The sequence below is a fragment of the Excalfactoria chinensis genome, chromosome Z, assembly GCF_039878825.1.
Source record: "Excalfactoria chinensis isolate bCotChi1 chromosome Z, bCotChi1.hap2, whole genome shotgun sequence".
NCBI classification, from domain to species: Eukaryota; Metazoa; Chordata; class Aves; order Galliformes; family Phasianidae; genus Excalfactoria; species Excalfactoria chinensis.
This window is the reverse complement of record NC_092857.1, coordinates 52,479,336-52,503,990: the sequence shown is the minus strand read 5'-3', so window position 1 is coordinate 52,503,990 and position 24,655 is coordinate 52,479,336. Positions and strand designations below refer to the sequence as shown.

Genomic DNA, 24,655 nt, shown 5'->3' with positions numbered 1-24,655 from the left:
TCCCTGACTTGCTACGGTTTCCTTTTACCTAACTGCTGACAGGCTGACTACAGAGAGGAGCTTGTACAGAAAGAGTAACCACGTTCCGTAAGTATTACCACCTGCTAACAGCAACACAGGGACATCCATTAGATGCCATGTCATCAGTGGTCAGTCATTTCTCATATACCCTGCTTACTTCAAGGAACTATTATTTTCACATTTAGCTAACAACTCCAAAGCACAGAGCAGTCTAGAAGCACGACTGCAAAGGTGCACAACCAAAACTACATCTACACAGGAACTGAGGTGCCCAAGTGCAAAATTCAGACTCTCAAAATCTTTGCTTAGCTGTTGAGATTTTCCTTTGATCTTTGAAGTTCTGCTCTTGATGACGACAGCAGCAGAAGCCAAGCTATATGATGGCCTTTCAAGATGCATGAATTAAGCTTTCTGTAGCTAACGAATCTGAGTCACTAGGCCTCTTCTCATTTGACAGACAGGATGCCACAGAGTACAAAGGCGATGCTGGGAATGAGAGTAAAGACAGCAGGATTCTAATCCTTACTCCACAGTCTATTAATAAAACAGCATAACATTTGCTGTAAGACAGGTCTTCCCTTCCCAATCGAATAGACCAGTGGTCATTATTGCTATGTAATTAACTAAAATACAAACATTGACATCAGGAGTGACTGAGACACACAGTGATAAGATCTTTGATCTGAAGATCAATTTCAAAGAAAGGAGGGAGCAGAAACCGACCTGTTCTCCAACTACAGAGCATTCTGATAGATCAAATGACTGCAGTGCACTTTTCATAATTTTTCAGAATTTTGCTGATTTAAGCCTAGACAAGTGAAATTTTAAGGATACAAAAGGATTTGCGCATCTAAATGAAGAAAGGAATTTCCTTCAGTACAAAGCAGAAAAAGAGTGCTAAAACATGCCCATGCTTTCACTTAAGAACTGGTAACATAGGCTGAACCCTTCTCATTACGCTGCATTTTGTGGATCCTTCTTCCTTTCAAATATTTACACAGATAGCCTAGGTATCACATACGGCTGTTATGATTTCTATTAGTGATTAGAGTACTCAGGATGAAAGAAGCCAATGTGGAAAAATCTGTGGAGCTGCCCATCAAAACAAGAGAACTGACTGCTGAAATGGACTGTGACTTAGTCACTGCAGCCTGAATACAATAGGCAAACCATTTCTTCTGTCCAAGTTCCTTCCAAGACCCACCACTCCCCTGAAGCATGCTCCTTCTTTCCATCACAAAGTTGAAGAGGAGGCTGGCTATAAGAACACACTTAAAACAATATTCAACATGAACCGTGTTTTTGGTCACTATCTAGGAATATTTTTAATTTATACTAATAATTCAGATACATAACAGCTTTGAGGAGAACAATTCTGGCAGCATGGACTTCATACATAAAAAGAAAAGCAGAGTCAAACTCTTTCCAAGCAAGCATACAGACAGATTATTAACATTTATATGTAATGAAAAAACAACCTCCAAAGCTCTCTCCTTGTAATTTAAATTTTAAACTTTCTTTCTAAACTAAATGAAAGAGACACGTTTCCTAAAGAATCTGTACAAACTGGCATAGGGTTTTTTTAACATGCTAGAAAGAATTGAGCCAAAGATGATATCACAAACTCCCTTATGCTTAAATGAAAATGTTAAATCAATTAGCAATTGCAAGAATAAAAAGAAACTATTTGCTTTATATTGCTTAAAAAAAACACCCAAACTCTTCACGTCCTTTCGAAAGCGACTGTATTACACAATGTGAAAACCACAACATATCTTCACCTCTTCAATGTTACAAAAGCCTTATTAGCATACACTTTAGAAATCATAATCAAAGAGAAGTAGTCACTGAACAGAACTCTGAAGAATTTATAAACATAAATATATGTACAGATCATATCTCTGAGAGTTAATTGAGAAGGACTATTTTGAACTCCTCTATAATAAATTCTTTTACCATATTTCATGTTTATTCGCATGTGAATGAGTGTCCGTGGAAGAATTATCTACTAGATAAAATTTTAAGATGAAATCTAAGTCTAGACTTGGTAAAGGAAGGGTGGAGAGACTGATATTACAGTCTGTGACAGCTGCTGATTAATGAGATGCTCATGATTGCTGCCCAAACTGCAGAAGCAAATGGAATAGTAGGGCTGGGAGGAATGTGCTGGGTATGCCACGCCTTTGTAGAAAGTTAGAAATCACTTTGACTTCTGCTACATTTATTCCAGACTTGAACTATCACATGTACATGCTGAAATACATAGTAACAAACATGCTCATCCTAGGTACTCCACTGCTGTTTCTGCGAAGGATTACAGCAAGTACAGCCGTTTGCAAAAGTAACAGTACACAAATTAGGGGGTTCAAGGTTTTTGCTGGTAGTGCTCCTGCAAGAATAAACTCAGAACTTGCTGGAATAAAATACTACTATTGAATTCTGAAAGAGCTTGGCATTATTTTACTTCTGGAGAGGGTCCAGCAGAGGGCCACAAAGATGATAAAGGGCCTGGAGCATCTCCACTGTGAGGGAAGGCTGAGGGACCTGGCCCTGTTCAGCCTAGAGAAAAGAAGACTCAGGTGACCTTAGTAATGTTTATTAAGTGTGGGAGTCAAGGAGATGTGGCCAACCTCTTTCCAGTGTTATGTGGGGATAGGACAAGGGGAAATGGCCATAAACATGAGCATAGTTCTAAAACCAGTATGCAGAAGAACTTCATGGTGAGGGTGATGGAGCTCTGGAATGGGCTGCCCAGGGTGCTTGTGGATTTTCCTTCTCTGGAGATAATCAAGACCCATCCAGATGCCTGCTTGTGCAGCCTGCTGTAGGGAGCCTGCTTTGGCAGGGGATTGGACTTGATTTCTGGGAGGTCCTTTCCAACCCCTACAATTCTGTGATTCTGTAACTACCTGACAGAAGAATTTTACTTACACATACGCATATACATACTCACGCATACACATAAGAGCTTCTCTGAAAGTCATGCCTCTTGTTATTTTGGCCCATGATGCCAGAGGTAGATGTTGTTGGTATGACACTAGAAAATGAACCTTCCCATCCACATTCTGTTACATGTTGTTGCCATGTGACAGATGGCAGCAGAAGGGTAGTCTGACAAAATGGTGTTTGACACGGAAGTGTGTGTGAAGCAAAGGGGTGTCACTGAATTCTTCTATGTGGAAAAAAAAATGGCACCCATTATCATTCACTGGCACTTACTGAATGTTTATGGAGACCAAATAATGAATGAGACCACACTGTGGCAGTGGGTGGCATGTTTCAGCAGTGGCAACAGAGACAGCAGGTCACCTGTCACCTCTACTGTGCAGACTTTTACAAGAGCAGCACATACGCTCCTGTTCATCAGTAGTGAAAATGCACAGTCAATAGTGGAGACTGTTAAAAAGCAGCAGAGGATTTCCTCTGTCAAGTATTGTTATTGTGGTCTTTGCAGCTGTACTGCAAATTTCCATGGTAATAAATAGGAGGCATTACTTTTGGAGCAGCCTATGCATATGTGCAGACGACATTTCTATATAGCTGCATTATAATGTGCAATGAATAAACTGCATAAACACAGCACACACTGCAAAACTAAGGAAACTTACAAGCAGCTCCAAGACTGAATAATAGAAATGTTGTCTTTGCAAGTATTCAGTGGCAACATGGTTATTTATAATCAAATCTCCCAAAAATCTTCTGGGATAATTTTTAATACTCTTGTAACTCTGTTTATAAAAATCAGCATTTAAAGAGCAAACAAACAAAAAAATCACCACGTAAGTCAGTAGATGTTCTTCCTGCCTAAGGAGCATTAACTAAGCATTAACTGGAAAAGTAGTATTCGTAATCCCTCAAAATACACAAAAGGTATTTCATTGCCTTTAGCTGAACAGATACCTCCTTTTGGCTTACCTGTTCACAACTATACTCCTTCTCTCATTTTTGGAGATAGATGTCTTTTTAGAAGTGTACAGAAAAAGAACATTTTAAAATAGCAGCACTGTCACTATGATATCATAAGTGCATTACCTGTACAAATTTCACTAGACAGTGGAGTCCTATGACTTTTTAGCAGTGCCATTAGGTTGAATGTGTTTAAAACTTCACAAATGAGAGATGGAAGAACATCTTGTTCTGCCAACACCAGAAACAGTACCAACCTCTTATGTTTTGGGTTTTCAAAGGCATTGAGATGACTGAAGTCATTCATACAATTCTTAAAACTCCATCCAGAAACTTAGTAAAACTAGTGGGATGTGAGTTACTTCCATATTAATGATTTCATAGGTTAGTGGGAAAAATGAGGTATATGGGTCACATAAATTCACTCATTAACTTCTGCAAGAATATGTGGACTGTTTGGTATGTGCACTTAGACCACTGAGAGACTTAAGCTAAATGACCTACCTGTACTGTAACTTTTCAATACTGAACTCGGTATAGAAGTACAGAAGAACTCACTATCCATTTGAGCAGAGCAAAAGCAAGGATAAGGAGCTGTTTATGCCTGGGGACCATGAAATAACCTCTCAGGATATCAGCAGAGGCCAGGGGTCACTTACTTATGAGATACTCCGGAGAAAAGCACAGCTTTACCACAAACTGAAAGAATTGAGCCTAAGGATCTGCCAGATCATACCATTCCTAAGAAAAGGTCAGGCTTTACAAGAGCATTTCTTTTGCAAATTATCCTTTCATGGAAGTAAAAGTCTAACACTGTTAAGTTAAGTTAACTAAGAGCAATTAAGTCATCATAATGCTAGCTAGTTAATAACAGAAACAGTAAGTGTTTAACTCATCCTTTGCAAAAATTCTTCTTTAAAACTATTGAAATATCACTACACAGTACCTTTGAGAACCATGCTAATGGGACTCAACTTGAAATAACATTCAAATTTTTAACTTCAAAGAAGAGACTCAAATTGCCACAATCTGACAATATCTCCTCTTGTGAACAGGAATGGAGAAATCACTATGACAGTAGAACCATTTTCTGAAATCAAAACTACTAGTTAAAGTCGCAAATCTACAGTCTTACATCACAGTATTTGAAGTTAAGGATTTTATAAAATACATTCATGGAAGCTACTTATAAATCAGTTCTTGTTAGAAAACCAGAGGCATCTCAATAACCTGACAGTATATCAAAGTTACACACAAACACAAATCAGTCAGCAGAGACTCAATAATTTTTAAAATCTCATTAACATAATTATTTCCTACTCAGTAAAGATGAAAATGACATGTTAGCATTTCAAAAACAGGAGAAAATGACCCTAAAGGCTTTATATGACTACAAAAACAAGCACGGGTACTTTATTTGCAAATTATCATGCATGAAATGATCAACTCAGCAAGTTCACCAATTAATAAAGTGTATGCTCTACCAGTTATAACCAATTTACATGTAATGATATGGCTAAATATGAATTTAAATGAGTTCGTGTCATTTCATGTTGAATAGCTGCTTTATCATCACAGATATGGACACTGACCATGGTTAATCCGGCAGAAAAATCAGCATGCACAAGTCAATGGTAACTAACTGCAAAGACATTTGTTTTCTATAAAAAGACAGCCTCTGACTGCTAAGACATGTTTATTTTCCAGTCAAGTTAACAAAAATACTTTTTAAGAGGTTATTTTCAGGTATTTGTTGTATACAACACAATCAGAACAAATATACAGTATGAATCACAACTGTTTTCTCACCTCATAACCTACTGGATTTCTCTTTCTAAGTACAAAAAGAACCCTGAGGCTGCCACAGAACAAAGAACGTTTCACTGTCATCCCTGTTGTATATAAATATGCATTATTAGACTCTTCAAAAAGGACATTCTGGGTCCTCTATAGAAGAAAATTCTAATCTCTTTAGCAGCAAATTAGTCATATCCCCACTCAAAAAAAAAAATACTTAATATAGTCAGCACAAACTTAAAATAACTAAGATAAGTGAAATAAAGTTCCTTAACAGCAGACAGTACTCATCAGATGGTATTTTAGAAGAATGCAAGACAAGGTCAGTTTAAAGAACAATAATGCATTAGTAAGGCTGGACTCCAAGACATCTCCATTTAATCCAATTAAATGAATATACTGGCAATGACTTCACAAAAAGGATGCCATTATGTGCTATTCTCATAAAAGTTAATTTCGTTTTACTAAGAATAAGGTAAGTCAGACTATTAAGCTTGACATTTAACAAACAATAATCCATTTCATTTCCCTTCATTTTATTTATAATGTACATATTCAGGTAGAATACTTGGACGAAATATTTACTGATATATAGAATCATTTTAATGCGTATTTGGTACAGTTTTTTATTTTTGGTGTTCGGCAGTCACTTTGATATTGATAAAATGATAAATCAGATTTATACTTCACATCACATTTAGGTTTTGTCTACATAAAGAATTTACAGAGCTTTTTTAAATTATAGAATGGTAAGTTTCACATATATGGAATCTTTAAAATGCTGCATGAACCTGTGACCCTGCCAAAACAAGGCCTTCAGACACTGTAATGAGCATGAGTAGGCACGCACTTCTATCCTGTCCCAGTACAAGTATGGACACATAGAAGGTGTTGTAACATCAGTATGATTTGCTTTAACTTTGGTGGTTGTGATATTCTAGGCATAGATGCAAAATGCATCTTAGTGGTCCTCATATCTGTACATATACCCCATTTCATTTTAAAGGCATCAGCTTCTTTTATTCTCCCTTGTAGCGAGGAGATCTCTTCTCTTTAAATGCAAGAAGGCCTTCAATTCTATCCTTTGTTGGAATAGTCTACAAAGAGCAGAGTAACATTTCATTACACATATAAAAAATAAATAAATCAAGAAAAGTATTTTTGTACAAATTTTTGTACCACTTTTCCTGTGAAATGTAGCACAACTGAAAAATGAAAATTGCAATATATAGTCAGATACAGGAAAGCAGCAGGTAATTCTAAGGCATACAGGAAGGCTCAGAAACAGTCTGGGAGAAGAAATATCTTTTCTCTGAACAGACAACAGTGAGAATCTCTAGATCTTGTTTCGGGGCTTTGATGTGCTGTTTTCTTCCTATGTGTATGTTTTGGTGTGTTTTAGGGAGAATGGAGGTGGATGAATAGGTTCATAATCAGATTACGACATATTTTAAATAAGCATATCTCTAATGCTTCTGCTTCTGTCATCAAAAATTTGTCACAAAGTTCAGTAACATACAAAATAAGAATAGACTATTCTCACGTCTTTCTGGCAAAGATGTTTATCATGATTTTCTGTTGGAAAGCGCACACGTTGTCAAGTTGCACATGCTTGTAAAGTGTCCTCTATGTTACAAAAAAGCAATGGCAAACTGGGATAGATGCACAGCAATGCATAACTGGCATTGTATGGGGCTAGCAATGCTTAATTTCCATCAGCCAAACAGTTTCTGTCCTATATCTCCCTCCTTACATTCCTTACTGAAAAGAAAAAAAGAAGACAGAAAAAAGAAGAAGAAAAAAAAAAAGGTAAGTAGAAGGAAGACATAAATACAGCAACAAAATGTTTGCAGAAGAAACAACAAGTCTTCACAGTGTACTCCAGCACAGCTTCTTTTCTACATTTTTCGGGTAATCATAGTTACATACCTGAGCATAGCAAGCTTCTTCAATTGCTAGTCCTGTTACTAAATCAACCTGAGGAAAAGAATTCAACATTCTTTAGAAGACATTTCTGTATGTACGTTACATACGCATTATTTCTTATCAGCTAGCTTACATACTATGTTTCTATATGATAAATCATAAAACATGTCTGTGAAGTTTGTCTATGGCACTTAACACAGGATTATCTATCTCACTGCCAAGTGGTGACAGTGCCTTGCATTTCTGGAACAGTTCCTGTATATGGTGATAAAACTAGCACGTAACACACTGTCAAAACAATGTACGCTCTTCATTACAAAATCATCAGGACTAAAAATCATTACAGACATGCACTCTTGTAATGATTTCAACTGCTACAAAGGAAAACAGATTTATTGCAAGATTGTTCCAAAATCACTCTGAAGAAAGCATCTTCAAAAATTCCTATACAAAAATTTAACATGAATTCAATTTTAAAAGTATTTTAAAAAGTAAATGAAGCCAGTGGCAATCCTGCACCCTCACCTACTTCTGAAAACAATTTTCTTTGTGGGTAGGTCTAAACAGCTGAAATGGACACTCAGAAATGACTGAAATGACTTTTTCCTCAGTACTTCTCTGCCCTTCTAAAGTGTCAGCTGCTGCAGAACTAATCAGTTCTCCAAACGGCCAGGAAAAGTACTGTGGCTGTGCAACACAGGTACATTGTCAAGGGAAGATAAGCTAAAAAGATTACCTAGAGAAGCCATGAAATCTCTGCCATGTAATAGCAGCGGAAGGAACATCTGGCTTCATCACTTTTGATACAGTAGATTTTGTCTTGAATCTCAAGGCTGAACTACACAATCATTCAGAGTTTCTGAACTTGTTTCTGAGACTTTGAGAAGAAAAACGTTCTTCAATTCGTACTCTTGGATTTACATTCTGCGTGTGATGTGATCCCTTTTTCTTTCCTACAATGAACTATGAGATGTTCTGGTGCAGACCTTATTCACGTGCTTAACTTTAAGTAAGAATAGTCCTGCTGAGCTCAGCAAGGTAACTCTCAAGCCTAAAGTAAAATATGTGTCTAGATGTGTTCAGGTCAGGTATTTAAGGAACTTCAGAACCTGGTTTACTGCTGTGGGTCGCAATTAGAATCAAATATGAAATAGGTCTTCAGATATAATTTTAAAAGTAGCCTCTATTAAAGTAATAAAAATAAATAACATATCTCTTTGTCTTTATTATGCAATAAGCACTAAACTGAGAGCCTTGACAGAATTGATTACTTTCTGCATATTTTTATTTGTTATATAACTTGTTCATAATAGTCTATGTTTACTTTCTGGAATTAATAGCTGGCAGAGTGCATTACAACTAGGCAGATGTGGGATCACTATGCCATGTTGTGGAAATCAACATCCATTCTTGTCTCAAGAGTTAATAAACACGGACATAAAAGTATTACATTTAATCTTCAAAAAAAGTTGTGACAAAACGGATATTGAAAGGCTATAGACTGAGAAACTAAACATACTTCTAGGGAAAAAATAAAATAAAATCACCCCAGTAAACTTGTTGCCAATCTGACTTCTTATTATACTTATGGGTATAAGTATAGGTCCTTACCTCCATTCCCTGATCGATGGCCAGCTTTGCAACTCTCATTGCTACTGGTCCCTAAAATGAAAGAGAAGGATTATTTAAACACCATCAAATTCTAAAAGATTATGCAGTAAACAACCTGCATATCAATGTTCCTGTGCTGGGACCTTCTACACTTTAGCAATTTATTAAACAGGTCAAATATCCTAAAATATATGGCTAAAGCAGCTACTTTCTTCCAAATGATTCTTCTTTCAATATTGAGAAAATATCAAAGATGTAAACTGTTTTCAGAAGTGATGACTTAGACCAGTATTTTGGGCTTACGTGCTGAGCACCCCTCTTTTGCCAATAGTGCTTGATTCCCATCAAACCAGGCTCAGGATGGCCACTGTAAGAGCACACCATTATTGGATTTCATCGGATCAATCTAATCATGTCCCTATTATCATACAACGGAGATGCAGGAAAAAAGTATGAAAACAAAATGAGATGAATGGATATAGCCCATGTGTGCTAATGCAAAGCTTGCCATTTTCAGGTGATGACACTCTTCTGAAACCGAGATCAACAGGATCCGGGAGTTTGACCCTTCTCCACAAGGAGGCATCTTTGGGAATCATCTACCTCAGTCTTGTGCCAATTGTCAGCATTAGCTTCTGAATGTAAAGATACTGCTTTAAAGTAGTGGCCTGCATCTTTGAGAAGAACCAAGCAGAGTCACTTCAGTGGTGATAACTCATTGCATCTGTCTGCGACACCTAGGACCTCAGAGATCTCCACATGCTTCTGAACTGGTTCCAGCATAAGGCTATAACAACAAAGTGGCCTGCCAGAATCATATGTTAAAATAATCAGTGTATGTTTCGCATTTTCCTTCTATGAGTGTTTTCAACAAACAATCATTTTTAACTGTCATATCTAACCTGAAACATTTTCTGTTTTGAACAGAAAGATTTTATTGTTAAACTTTTGATGAAATAGAGAGGTTTACTAATTTTCTTTACTACTTTCTCCCATGAATTTGCTACCGTGGGTGCCTCACTAAGAAAGCAAGTTCATCAAGAGCTTCCACTGCAAACAATAACCTGTGCTCTATAGCATAAGAGAACAGGTAGCAACTGGCTAACACAAAGACCCTTGTAAAGGTCATGATTTAACTTCTTACCAAAATTTTCTAAGTTCTAAAGCCCAGAAATTTAGCAAAACTCATTTTAACCCTTTTAGTAAGAGATATGAACAGAGATAAGATGGCATGAAAAATGAATTATATAAAGGCAAGATACTTTCATGAAATATACACAGAAAAGACAGAAAGCAAATAGATCACTTTCCAGTACCAAGGGGGTTTTGCTTTAATACTGAAATTGCACTTAAGGTTTTCAAAATAATATCTACACTGAGATACACTCACTTTCATAATGACATTTCTGTGCCTCTTCTGAACTGCTCAACAGTAATGGGATATTGAGATAATGGCTTTACACTAAAAATATTGCGCTATTTTTAATGCATAAAACATTAAAAGTAAAATAAACAATGCAAATACATACTATATCATGTTGACACAAGTACTGACAAAGTTGATTTGCTCTACTACACAAGATCATATTTCATTGTTCTCTATATAAATACAGTGGCTTTTTAATACATAACTTCATGATAGTTTTTCTGAATATAGAAGATTCTTTTCTAGTCTTACTATTTATTAGGAATTAAGAACAAAACAATTTATTGTACCTGAGGTAAAAATTCTCTTGCCAGAGCTAGTGCTCTTCTGTATGCAGCATCCCCTGCTTCATTCTGTTCTACCACATGGCTAATCAATCCTATTGACTTTGCTTCCTCACCATCCACAATGCGTGCAGAGAAGATTAGCTCTTTAGCCAAAGATACTCCAATTGTACGAGGTAATCTCTGTGTTCCCCCTGTTTGGAAAAAGAGAAAAATGCAAGCATTAATTTCACGCTCATTTATTGCAGAAACGTAGACGCCTTGGTCATTTCAAATATTATCACTTTTAACTCCTTAATAATTCATATGAAGCATACGGAAATTATGCCAACATACAAAAGCACTCCCAACTGCCTTTTTCAGTTTTGAAATTATGTTCAAAGTGAAATAAATTGATCTGTTTCTCAGGAAACATGTAAATAGCTGCGAAGAGCTGAAACTAATAGAACCTTCTTGATTACAGACGGACTACCTTACCTCAAACAGCCAAATGCTGAAGGAAAACTACAAGCTGGTAAGCAGCTATAACCAAGGATTTGGCTTATTTTAAAAATCTCTATATATTTATATGGTATTAACTATCACAAATATGAACATTTTTGAAGAAAAACACTCAAGAACATATACTCCAGGAAACAGGACAAAACAGTAGCCAATGCTAAAATTTCCATGTACTGAGGACGGTAATCATTTATGTATTTAAAACTACATTCTCATTTTCTTTTTTTCTGTCACAGCGTTGAAATCTAAAGTCTTATCGTAAAAAAATAGGAAAGAATAATGATGGATGCGGATCAGCAGAGAAAGACATCTAACCTAGATTTTCTTACTATGTTAAAAACTCATTTGGCGTTTTGAAGTCAATTAGCAGTAACCATATTAACCAGACAGGTACAGATTGCTCAGTTATACTAACAATTATCTAGAATTGACAAATAGTGTGAGTACAACCATGGCCACAATTGAACACGTAGACTGAAATAAAATAGCAGTTATTTTATAAAATAATATTAGTATGAATTAAGAGCAAAAATGGCCTTCATTCAGAAGAACGTATTTTGAAACCATTTAAAGTACAATTTAAGCATATATCTGGAAAGAATATTCCACTAACACAGACTGTCCCTAAGTAGGCAATTATTTCCAAACACAGCTATTTCAGCAGCAGTATGCTAACATATTTAAAATATATGAGGGATATTTACAAAAGATTTTTAAGGACATCTGGTATAGCATTGGACAAATTTACATTAAATTAATGTAAAGCAGAATGATTTCCAACAGATAATGGAAGACTAAGCCAGTAGCATAGTTTCGAATCTGTTCAATTTTCTTTCCCAAGACAAGTTTACCAACTGAAACAAAAAAACCTTCCTGTGATTCCACGATTCAGCTTTCAATTATTCTTATGAACCTCAAGCTTCAGCACAACTGTATTCCTTTCCATAAAAGCATACTTCCTTTTGAACACATTACATCATAGAAAAATGCAGGGAGCAGGGGACCTTCTTAGAATATTACAAAATCATGATATATAACAAAAACCTGATATATGTTTTCTGAGCTGAAATTGGAGGAATTAAGAAAATGGCTACACTCACAATAATTAAAATAAAATTTTTAGAATATCCACATCAGTAAATACAAACAATGTGATACTCCGTACAGTCCTACCATACCAGGATGACCATAGTAAGACCATCATCATAGTCAAATATGACAGGCAGTAGAAAGATGAACTCCCATTTGTTAGTTCTGTTAGTTCAGCTCAGTGGGTGACAGCATTAGAGGAAGAATTTTGCTAACAGCATCCATCAATTGAAACACAGAATTTAAAGAAAGCCACTATTCCAGTACATTTTTATGAGGGGTGGGGAGCGGGGGTGGGGGAGAACATCTGAACAAAATCCCATTTAAAATACTACAGACCCTAAACACTATGCTTTTCTATTAGTCTTGGCTGCCTCGCTGGTGAGACTGACAAAAAATGACTTAAATTCCAGCTACAAGATTTAAATCCTAACTATGTCATAAAACTACAAGCCGTGTTTTCAAGAAGTTTACTGCTTAGGATACTAAGCTGCACTACCACTACTACAAAGGAATATTTACTGCCTTTTTTTTTTTTTTTTTTTTTTTTTAAGAAGTCTTTTCATTTCTCACCAAAAGAAGTTTTCTTATCCCAATTAGTATCTATTCATGTACATCAGAACACTGCAGATGTCTACTCTCACTCTCTTTAAAAATAGTTTACTCATAAAGTATTGCTTTCACCCTAGCAATAGAATCCAGATGAGCATCAGGCTTGGTTTTTGATTAAAGAAAATAATCTGTCCAATTCTTAAGACCTGAAACCAAGAATCTACTGATTCCATGACATCTGTTTCTTCTTTGTTGGTTATGCCTGATATTTTTTTTCTGCATATCTATCTTCCCTTTCTTTAGTGTTTTATCTCTTCTATTACTGCTTCTACCAGGAAATGTTGAAAAAAAAATTTAATTGTGCAACAATATTTCATAACTTTGACCAAGCAGTGGATATGTTTAAGCATAAAATAGTGTTTATAAATGAAAAAAAAAAGGCGCTCTTGCCAGTGTCTTACATAAAAATGATTAAAGAAAAAAAAAAGCAAACTCTATGTCAGTTGGCTGTCTCTCACATTGCAAAGCTGTTAAGCAGAGAAGCGTGTTCTTTGATTAACATTCAAAGAGTAGAAGGCAACAGTTCAATGCATCAATCATATGTGCTCAGTGGCAGGAGTAAGATATATAAAAGACAATTAATCAAATGCAAAGAACACACCAGAATACACTTACGTTACATCCATTTACGAAGAAAATACAGAAAGGACACTGCAGATAGACTGTGTTATGGTAACGCACTAAAACATATTATGCTTGCCAACCACAATCAGAGTGAAAGGAAGAAACACCCAGTCTTCAAAGATATTACTTAACCAAGGCATTTCATCTAAATGTAGAGGAGAATTTGACTGATGAATACTTGCTTCTTCTTCACAAATTTAAGGACATCTCATTTCAAGGACCAGTGATCTAGTATTCCTCAGTGTACTGATAAAAGTATTTGACATACAGTTAGAATGCAAATGCATTCTTATCTGAGATAGTTTATATTCAATGTTGTAATAGCTGTAAACACCAGTCTTAGATGACGGTACTCTGTGTGGAAAGATACGGTAAATACCACACTGTTGTGTACTGGTATGAATACTGTTAAATGGTATTTTTTCTTAACAGTTGGTTCTGTATGAGTATTTATTTACTGTCAGCAATTCATCAGTTACAAAATTATGTACACAACTGGTTTGGATTAAGAGAATTACGTAATAAATTCCCAAGCGTGTATCCAACAAGATGAAGCAACTAGCTTACTGGAAATAGATTCATCTTTCTGGCAGAAAATATCTACAGCCAGTAGTTTCACATAGCTCAAGGCTCTGTCAAAACATACTGGATGAAATCCTACTTTGACATAAAAAAAAAAAAATTAAAAAAAAAATCAAACTTAAATTCAAACTTAATAATTTTTATTAAGTCAAGTAAAAATGATTCTATTACATTCTTCACAGCACAAGCGTTGCTTGAATTTCATTGGATTAAATTAACTCACCTCTCTCCAGTTTCATCTTTTTAAAGATCACTGCACATTTCTAATGTTTTACTGACAAACAATGGTGAAACTGAAGTACACTAGCCACAAACTTTCTGGTTATCCTAGTCAGTCAAATGTATCTTCTAGGTGTACTTGTTATTCTTACACAGATAGCTGTGAAGAGTAGGCTTTTCTACTTTTCCACTGAAAACCATAGAAGAATAGAATGCAAAAGCCTACTGTTATTAGCACCTAACCCTTACTTCATAAATGTGGATAAAATGAGTAGTGTCATGTAATATTTTTCAGTCATGTAAATACTATACCAAATTCACGTGCAACAAATACCTTACACTTTCAAAGTACCCGCAGCCCAATGCTATAGCAATTTTAAAAAATATTAGACATTTTAAAAGCCATAAAGACAATATTTAACAATGATTTTTTAACAGATTATTTACCAGATCAGGTCTTGATTCTGCAAGGATGGAAGTGTTTCAGCTAACTTAAACCTAGGGATAAATTCTAACAGGATCAGACATCCCAAATCCCTTCAAAAAAAAAAAAAGTATAAAAAGCCCGTAACTGGCACAAACTAGGTAACTACTGAAATCAGCTTAGGCTGGTAAGGACATCATCAAAGATGGGAAGGACAATGTGAAGAAAAAAGGAAACAAAACACTATCTCTACAACAAGAAAAAAGGAGCAAGCTTGCAAAGGGTAGACAATAAGGCAAGGCCTCTCTCATGTCTGGCCTTATCAGTAGTTTGGAAAATGAGCAGTGAACTGGAAGAAATGCACTGCTGAGCGAGCCCAAGACAGTGTCTGAATCCTGACTCAGAAGTTGCTTCAGATCTATGATGACTGAGGACAGAAGCTGTATCCATAAAGGACCTACTGGGAGGCTGCCATAAAGGCTAGTGGGCTTTTATCTTGCAAGTCAAGCAAAAGAAATCTCTGCAGTAAACTCAGTCACAGCTTCACTTGAGATTATAGGTGACTGGATTCCAGCTACCTACAGCAGCTTGGCAGCTACAAACCTCAGCTCCAAAACTGCCAACCTACCTTGCAAAGCACTTCTTAATTTTTATAATCTGTTTTAATCATTTGCATCTGTAGATTGTTTATTTAAAAACCTATCCCCCCCAAAAATGGCTAGGATATTTCAAAACTTCAAATGGCTTGAAAGTGGCAGCTTGAGTCTTGCTCTTATTGTCCTTCAGGACACAGTAACAGAAGATGAACTTAAATAAAATTAAAAAGTACATGGACATTACAACCTAACTCAACTCATCTTGCTGCAGATGGAAATTAGTGGCCCAGGAGAAGGCATTTTCCAGTTTCAAAATTACAACCACGCATTTATGAAGTCATTACTGAGCTGTAACAGGTAGGAGGTTCAGAGCAATACTGTTCTGTACAATCACACTTAACAAATCATGTGGACTTTATGAGTAATGCTAGGCAAGAACTTTTAAAGACTTGCATTTGAAATAAATTATTTTATAGCTCTTGTTCTTAAAGTTTTGGATTGTTTACAGCAGCTAAAATTTCATTAAGGACCAAAAAAGCCCAAACAAACAAACAAACAAAAAAAACCAAACACCCAAAAATAGAACAAACAAACAAAAACAAAACAAAACAAACATGTAGACTTAGGCCAAGTAAAAAATACAGGAAAGTGGGTTACCACCGTGGTATCCTATTTTCATTTAAACACAGAATGAGTTCATGGTTCCAAACTGAGATACTTAATTTAGCTGTTAGTAGTCAGAATTGAAGAAACAATAAGCAAAACAAGACCAGATAACTAAATCTAAAGCCTTTATTGTTTATGAGCAAGTAACTTTAATGTTTTCTTCACTTCAGTGCTCTCTACACAGAAATATACCACTTTGTCTATCCAAATAGCAAAGGAACCCATTACACCACTGAACTTGCTAACCTTAATTCTATTCCTAACTCTGATCTCTTCTCCCACCCTGACTACAATTAAGTCTGCTTACAACAATTCCAAAGCAGTATGAATACAAGCTGGGAGGTGAACGTATAGCAGCTCTGCAGAGAAGGACTTGGGGGTCCTGATGGATAAAAAGCTGGATATAAGCCAGCAGTGCTCACTTGCAGCTTGAAGGACAACTACATCCTGGGCTGCATCAAAAGAGGGGTGTCAGGCAGGGAGAGGGATTGGATTGCCACCCTCTATTCTGCCATTCTGAGATGCTGCACATCCAAGTCTGAAGTCCTCAGGGCAGAGCAAGGGGGAACTCAAACATCTTGCTTGCTCCAGATGGCTCTCTTGCTGAGAGCTGGGGTTGTTTAGTGCAGAGAAGGGAAAGCTAGGGGAGAATTCATAGAGGCATTTCTGTATGTAGTGGGGGCTAACAAGAAAGATGGGGAGAGACTTCAGCAGTGTGTATAAGAAGGGTAATGGTTAAGTTATGTAAAAAGACTAAATTCTTTACTATGACAGTGTTTACATACTAGAACTCCTCAGAGAAGCTGCAGATGCCCCATCCATGGAGGTGTTTAAGGACAGTTAGGATGGGGCCCTGAGCAGCCTGTCTAGTGCAAGGTGTCCCTTGAGAGTTGCATGAGAGTTGGAAATGGATGATCTCCAAGGTCCTCTACAACCCAAATAATTCTATAATTCTATCTGTAAGAACAATCATGTAAAAACATATATTAGAAATTAACAATTAAAATAATTCCACCACAAATGTAAACATAATATAAACATGTATTCAATGTATGTTAGAGGATATTCATTGTACTAATTTCAAGCACTTGGATATTTGCATGCCTAGCTTTAGACAATAAAAGACTATTTTTTTCTGATGTACATTTAAAGGTGACTCTTGTTCTTTTGCAGTTAATTACTATTTTATTTAATTCAGACTGTTAATTTTTCTAAGAAAAATATTTAAAAATATGTAGTCCAAATTCATTGAAAAAAAATCACTTTTGTTTAAGAATAATTTTGTATAAAGGTATATCACAACATTAGCAGTCCACAATATAGATTTTCTACTACAATAAATTCCATGCAATAGTAGATCTACCCCAGCAAGAGCAATCAGATAACAGCGTAGTCTAACATTTTACTGTTTGGGATTACTTAGATGTTTTGGCTATAGAAAACTCTGCTACATCAAGTTCTAATAAAGGTGTAATTCATAAAACAAAAACAAAAACCAAGAAACAAAACAAACAACCAAAAACAACCAAAAAAAAAAACCTCACAAAAACCACAGCAGCAAAACAAACAAACAAACAAAAACCAAACAGTAACTGGCAGGAAACTAACAAAGACAGAGCTCAAATCAGCAATTATTCTTAGACTGTAACCACCAGACCATTACAATACTAATGAAAGGAACTGCATTAAAAATGGTCCTTTTATATGTTTCTCACCTGCTGCTGTGACACAGCAATGCAGAAAAGAAGCCACTGCTCACTGTACGCAATGCAAGAAGGTTGCACAAAACTAATTCTTCCCGTATACATGGAGAAGCTAATGCTAATTAGATTCTTCTGCCACCTAATCACACACAAGTGAGACGGAATACAAGGACCTTTACAGTTATAAGGACCAAAGAAATTAGGTATTAATTTTATTTTCCTTAGATCCTACTTGCAAATTACAGGGTAAGAGACAGGGCAATATATGCTAGAGATAACGAAGGAATGAATTTATATTGGTACAATGACCTACGATAGCAGCTGGGAACACAGGACTTGTTTAAAAATAAAAATATGTATCTTTATTTGTCTTAAGTTTACGTTAGGATAGTTTACCAAAAAGCCTAAGGAACAACAAGATAGGTAACATCACTTGCTTCTCACTAGCTGGTCTCATCAGGCAGGACCATTCTGTTCTGAGCAGATCTCGATGCTGAACACTTTCTGCTTTTAGATGCAGCTACAGCCTGGTTGCTGCTGCAAGTCTGGCATCTCTCAAAGCACTTTTACATGGAGATCCTTTGAACCTGCTTGGGCAACCATCCACCTGCTCAATGGTAGAGCTCTCCTAAATCCGTAGCAATTTAGTAACATTTTACTGGAGCCTGGACACTTCAAAAGAGACTTCAAAAGCACTTCAGAGTGACCTTCAAAGAACATTCGGCATCTAAGCAAAGAAGTTACAAATGGAATTTCTTTAATAAATGACACTTTACCCTTGAAATCTACAGAGAATCACAGAACCTTTAGAAAAATAAAAAATATGCTAAATTAAAAAAAAAAAAAAGCCTAAACCAACCAAACAAAAAACCCTTGTAGATTCAATTTGCCTGCAAGGCTAGGAATTTCAGGAACAAGCATAAAACTGCACCACCTTATTTGTCTTGGTCTCTTTTTATTTTTTCTCAGAAAAAGTAGTATTTTTAAAAACCATCCCCATCCCCCCTTTCTTTTCAAGCCTGACAAGTGTTTTACCCTAAGAACTAACAGCTTCCTTTCCAAGCTGCCATCATCATAGCATTTCTTCTTGCTAACAGACCACTGAAAGAGAGTTCATAAATTCAAAGCCTTTATCATATCTTTATATACTCTAACCAATCAGGGCTGTATCTTCCCATGCATGTATAATTTAAGGCCACAAAGAAAAGTAGCTGTTCTGAGGAGACATCCAATGGAACATCATACCCCTGATACTTCCTATAAAACTAAGTTTGATTTGAGACAGGTCATACTGCAATGTTACACTCTCAGTCCCTCCTGCCTGGTTGCTTGTTCATGTATTTATTTCCTTGATTGCTTTGTTTGCTACTCTAGAAGTCTGAAAAATCATTTCTAGTGAAACGAAACACTACACTTAATCAGAAACAAAACATACTGGTTATATCAATTGACTTTGACTAATAATTTAGTATAGCTACTGAACTGAATTTTCAATTATTCTGATAGCCCTTCCTGCACTCAAAAACGTCTTACTGAAAAATGTACCATTCTTCTCCAGTCTGCTGCTCATACTCAAACTACATACTGCTTTAGGATCATAAGACTTCACCGGAAAAAAATCCCTCTGTTATTTGCACTGACCAAAAAAAAGAGCTTTCTTGCCTGTACACATAGAGTTCTCTTAATCAGCAGTAGCAGCCGATTTTAATTATTTTGCACTGATAACTCATAGCCCCACTAACATACAGATCCCCTCCTCACTGACTCATACGAGGGCAGAGGTCTAGGTGTACACCTGTGACTTGAAGCTGGTAGCTTCACATCTCACAGACAACCTCCTCCTATTTTTTAGACTGAACACTGCCGTGATTCCTTACAATGTTGCTTTAGATCGTTTTCTTATCTTCCCCCTAAATAAAAGAGCAATGGTGGTCTCATGCATGCATGCCAGATGGAAGAGACAATTATTTTCCCCTCAAAGAAGAAAGAAACACTTTGCAGGGGAAAGAACTCTTTTATGCTAAAAATCCTGAGAAACAGAGAATATGGAATAGGTTTAAATGGCAAGGAGCTACAACAGATGGCTGTAATTGGAACTGGAGTTTTCAATGAGCCTTTGCAGAGGTCCAGAGTTTCCTCTCTTTGAGGCAAGATCATCACTTTTCCAAGACAGAAGTTGAATGAGGGCTTTCTCTACCCTGACTCTTCCCTAAAAACACCTGGAAAAAATTAATGGGATTATCTACATTCTGGCAGGTCAAAAAATATGTTTCTATCTTCTTAACATAATCAAGAAAGCCAAGCTCAAGAGGCTTATTATGAGGATTATACAGTCCAAAGTTAAAAGGAGAATTCTGCTCCATAACAAACCAAAAAATTCTGGCAGGTATTAACTGCATTAGTATACTGAGCTAAAAGTTCAACACTAAACTACGATCCTTGATCCTCTTTTAGTCTGAATAATTTAAATCTCTTTGTAGTCTTTCATAATTCTTGACACCCAAGTGCAAAAATCAAAAATCAAAACAATCAAAAATGCCAAATAAGCCTCTGAAATGCTGAATTCTATGCTTTCTTGCTTTTTTGCTTTTTTTTTTTTTTCCCTGAAAACATTGACATCTACACCAAATACATCGCATCCTGTTTTCCTGTTTTCTTTAGCATTCCACAAAGCATCCACAATGTTAACAACTGGTTGTCATGAGAAAACTTAGATTAACTCAGCCACCAATTAGCACCGTTTTTTTCAGATCTCAAATGACACTAAAATACAGAAAGAACATTAATATAAATTAATGGTTATATCAATTTAATTAATTAATATAAATTAATTAAAATAAAATTGCCTTTGGGGGGATTTTCTTCCTATAAGCTTTTAATTCTGCTGTGAACGAGAACCTGGGAACAAAAGGACATTCTCGGTCATAACCTAATCACACATTATAAGAAGGGGAGGTAGTGAAGAAAGGAGAGGAATTCATTATTTAAGAAAGACAGAAATCTGTAACAGTTGGCTCAGATAAGTCCCCACAGCCAGGAAGGCTCTATGAAGTAATAAGGGAAACAGCACTTCAAAATTCATTTTGTCCAATGTGTTTTGTTGTGTACTAGCTTGTGCAGCTGTTCTTTTAAGGCAGACTACACAATCACCATTTTATTCATTGATTCTTCTGGAAATTGCTGAAAAATCTCAGACATACCATAAATTAGATTTTAACTGGAGAACTATTTTGCCTTCTAACATAATGCAGTCATAATCCAAAATGAAATGGAAACAATTCAGCTCCCTATTATTACTCACTGATGATGGATCTCAAAATAAACAAACTATCCAATTAAAAACTAAGTTACGCTATTCATGTCTACACGAATAACATATTTTTCATCTGCTTCAAATTTAATATTGACCATTTAGAATTTTTTGTATTGCCTTAGCCTGATAAACAAACCCCGCTTACTTAAATGTCTACAACTATATGCCTGTTGAAAATGCAGCCACAGTAAATGACCAAAATGTGCTTCAGTTTCTGAGAACTGTCATATTCCATTCATCCTTTACCATCCTTTTTGAGAGTTCAGCAGTTAAGTTAGTAGTGTTCACTGAGAAACTCATCACTGTTCTGAAGTGCTATGATGACAATCATTCAATATGCTTAAAATGAGAAGGATTATCCTTCCTGTTACTACTGTGTAAACAATTCACTGCTAGTTCTTAAATGAGTATTCTAAATTCAGCTACTGAACCTCTGGAAGAGAAGAAATTGTCTGGATTACAATTACAACACTATCATTTCCTTCACTTATTCTCTTTTTTGCTTGTTTGTTAATCTACTATTTTATCCATGTATAAGTCTGGACTCACTCCTGTGGCATTCACAGGTGGCAGCGTGAACTTCCACGTAAAAAAAATATTTTGAATGCATTTACCTTAAATAATGCTACAGAGCAGAAAGTAATATTGATAAAAAATATGATAAATTGAATTATTTAGTAGAAACACATGAATATTTGGGAACAAAGGGAAGTGAGATATACCAGAAGCTGTTCTGTAACTTCCGTGGTCACTACTAGTTTGTGTCTGACAACCGCTATGTAACTTTCTAACAAGAAAAACAGAATCTAGCCTGCTGTGTCTACATTACTGAATTTTACACAGTCAATTACAAGTATCACAAATTACAAATGACACAGGAGAAAATCTCTGTGAATGCTTCACCCAACAATAAGATTTAGTTTATAAATTTACAAAATACGATTCTCATTATAGAAAGATACAGATTACATTTTTGTTAACCATTTAATGTTTTCTCCACAAACAACCTACGAACAGGAGGTGAAGGAAGCTGTTGCTAATTGTATTTTTAAGTTCTGGACAGAACAAAACTATTTATCTCATTTGCTTTAGGAGAATTTCACACAAATAAACCACAGTGCGTTATCCATAGACACAATATAGTTTTGGTAACATTCCTGCAAGATTAAATATTATCATCTTAATGCACCTGCATTAAACGTAAGGGAAAAATGACAATCATGTTCCCCAAACGAAGCTGGGGAATGTACAGGATATGGGACATTATATTCATTTCATACAAAATACACAGATTTTTAAATATTGGATTGTTTAAAAGAACAATCATATGGAAGAGGGTATCCATGAAAATATCCGATTATGTAATTTAGTGTTTTGTAATGCTTATGAACAGAGCAGACAATCTCAGTCATAGGACATTGTGGTGACTGTCAGACTAGTTAGAGCTTTTCTGCTAATCATTCAAAAATCTGAAATCATAAGTAAGTGAAGTATTTGGTATAAACACACTTGTTTTCATTGAGTGGAAGGCAGGTGAGTTTCCTCTGACAGCAGCCCTGTTTCCTGTTGGTGCATACCTCATTTAAGTTCACAAGATGTTTCAGTCTCAGGAGCTTAGCCATGAGAAGTGTCCAGTTCCATTTACTGCAGGACTCTCAAGTTTATGATTGTGTGGTGGACTCACCAAGTAAAATATGTTGAGAAGCATGAGGATGACTGGCTAGTTGGCTAAAGTAAGCACAGCTCTAGCTGACGTGGATATCCAATGCCCAAAGGATAAACTGGCAAAGGAGTCTGTCACTTCTCCAGGTTCTCTTAAGAGAGCCCAGTAGAACAGAAGCTCCAAGGTTCTTTCGAAGTTGAGTGGGAAATCTATGCAAAAGGTAGACAGTTCAGGGAACCAGCTGGCCAAGCACCTAGAAACCCTCAGACATAATACAATTTGTCCATTTTTTCTTCATTTGTTACCCTCAGACATAATACAATTTGTCCATTTTTTCTTCATTTGTTTCTTACTGATCCCACTCTCATCCTCTTAGTAAAAAAAAAATCCTATTCTTTTTAGACATAACAGCTACCATTAAGGTAATATGCTTTTCATGTGCCTTTATCTTTCACCAGAAAACAAAACAGGCTCAGTATATATACACCTTTGTTCCCCTCCTGCAATTATTGTCCACTTTGTCTCCTTCAATTTGATATCATTCATTAAGCTCCCCTCGTAAGATCAGTAGCTTAAGTTGAAGGCTAATAATTTTCCTGAGTTCTGACAATTTATAAGAAACGAGCTGAGACAGCAATTTCACACCATACCGCTCAAATTCTAGAGGCCAATATGAAACCTCTATGTGGGGATCAGGTAACACTTAAGAGTAGATGTTAATTATCTCATCTCAGGAGGAGAAATAGCTAAATGCTACTTGGTTCAATTTTCTAGTACCCCCTGCATGTTAATACAAAGGAGTACTGTTTGGCTTCAAAGTGAATGGCATATATATCCTGGCTAATTAAAATGAAAAAAAAAAAATAAAAAATAAAATAAAATAAAAAAAAATCAAAGGTCTTTTATGTTGTTCTAAATATTTAATATATTTTTTCTAAGCTTCTTTGTGAAGAGAATACCAAATGGAGTATTTCACCCATGTCCTAAATTTCAGATAATCTTATTCATATTACCACAGTACCTACTGTTATTGTTGTGACTAGATTTTAACAGTTTTCCTTGGTTTCACACTTCCTGACATCCTGACCACTCACAGGACTCTGGTCAAACAGATAAAATGGGCTAACTATCTAAATAGATATTTCAACAACAAAATAATCTTTTCTTTATGTAGATCAGGATTAAAAAGTGAATACAGAATGTTGTGAGTTCCCTGCATTATGTGATTACAGTTTTTAAGTGCATCTTCTAATAATCTTTCATTTATCTGCATAGTGAGTTTTCATTTCACATCCACTTCAGCTTCCTTTATAGATACAGTACACAGATCATTGAAAGTCCATTCTTTCCTTATATGCTAAATGATATAAATATGAAGTAATAGAATGTACCAAGCAATGCATCAAGAAAAGGAGCAGGCTTTAAACTCTGCAAGCTGTACCGAACAGTTCTGTGAAAGACTGCATATGCCAATGGCTACTCTTTCAGTGCTTCACTTTTCAATCCTAACATGATTCCAAAATGCTATTTATGTGTTTATATATGCCTCTATCATCTCATTGGTATTGCTCCTGTTTGTTTTTTTCCACAGGTCAAGTGTACAAAAACTTTATAAGGTGTACTACCTGAAGCTGCAGCGCAGTGGATCAAAAAGTCTCTGTTGCTAAAAGATAACAATATCATTGCTACAGT

General features: G+C 35.8%; 1 protein-coding gene across 2 annotated transcripts in view; it reads right to left on the bottom strand.

Moving 5' to 3' along the window:
- Positions 1–5,210: 5,210 nt before the first annotated feature.
- The window catches only part of AUH (AU RNA binding methylglutaconyl-CoA hydratase), a 95,343-nt gene continuing 75,898 nt past the window's right edge, over positions 5,211–24,655 (bottom strand). For both annotated transcript variants that reach the window (XM_072359709.1, XM_072359708.1), the window contains 4 exons: positions 10,978–11,165; positions 9,262–9,312; positions 7,654–7,701; positions 5,211–6,821 (listed from right to left, as the gene is read on the bottom strand). In XM_072359709.1, the coding sequence (XP_072215810.1) occupies positions 6,744–6,821; positions 7,654–7,701; positions 9,262–9,312; positions 10,978–11,165 (365 nt within the window). In that variant the 3' untranslated portion in view covers positions 5,211–6,743. The remainder of the gene's footprint in view (positions 6,822–7,653; positions 7,702–9,261; positions 9,313–10,977; positions 11,166–24,655) is intronic.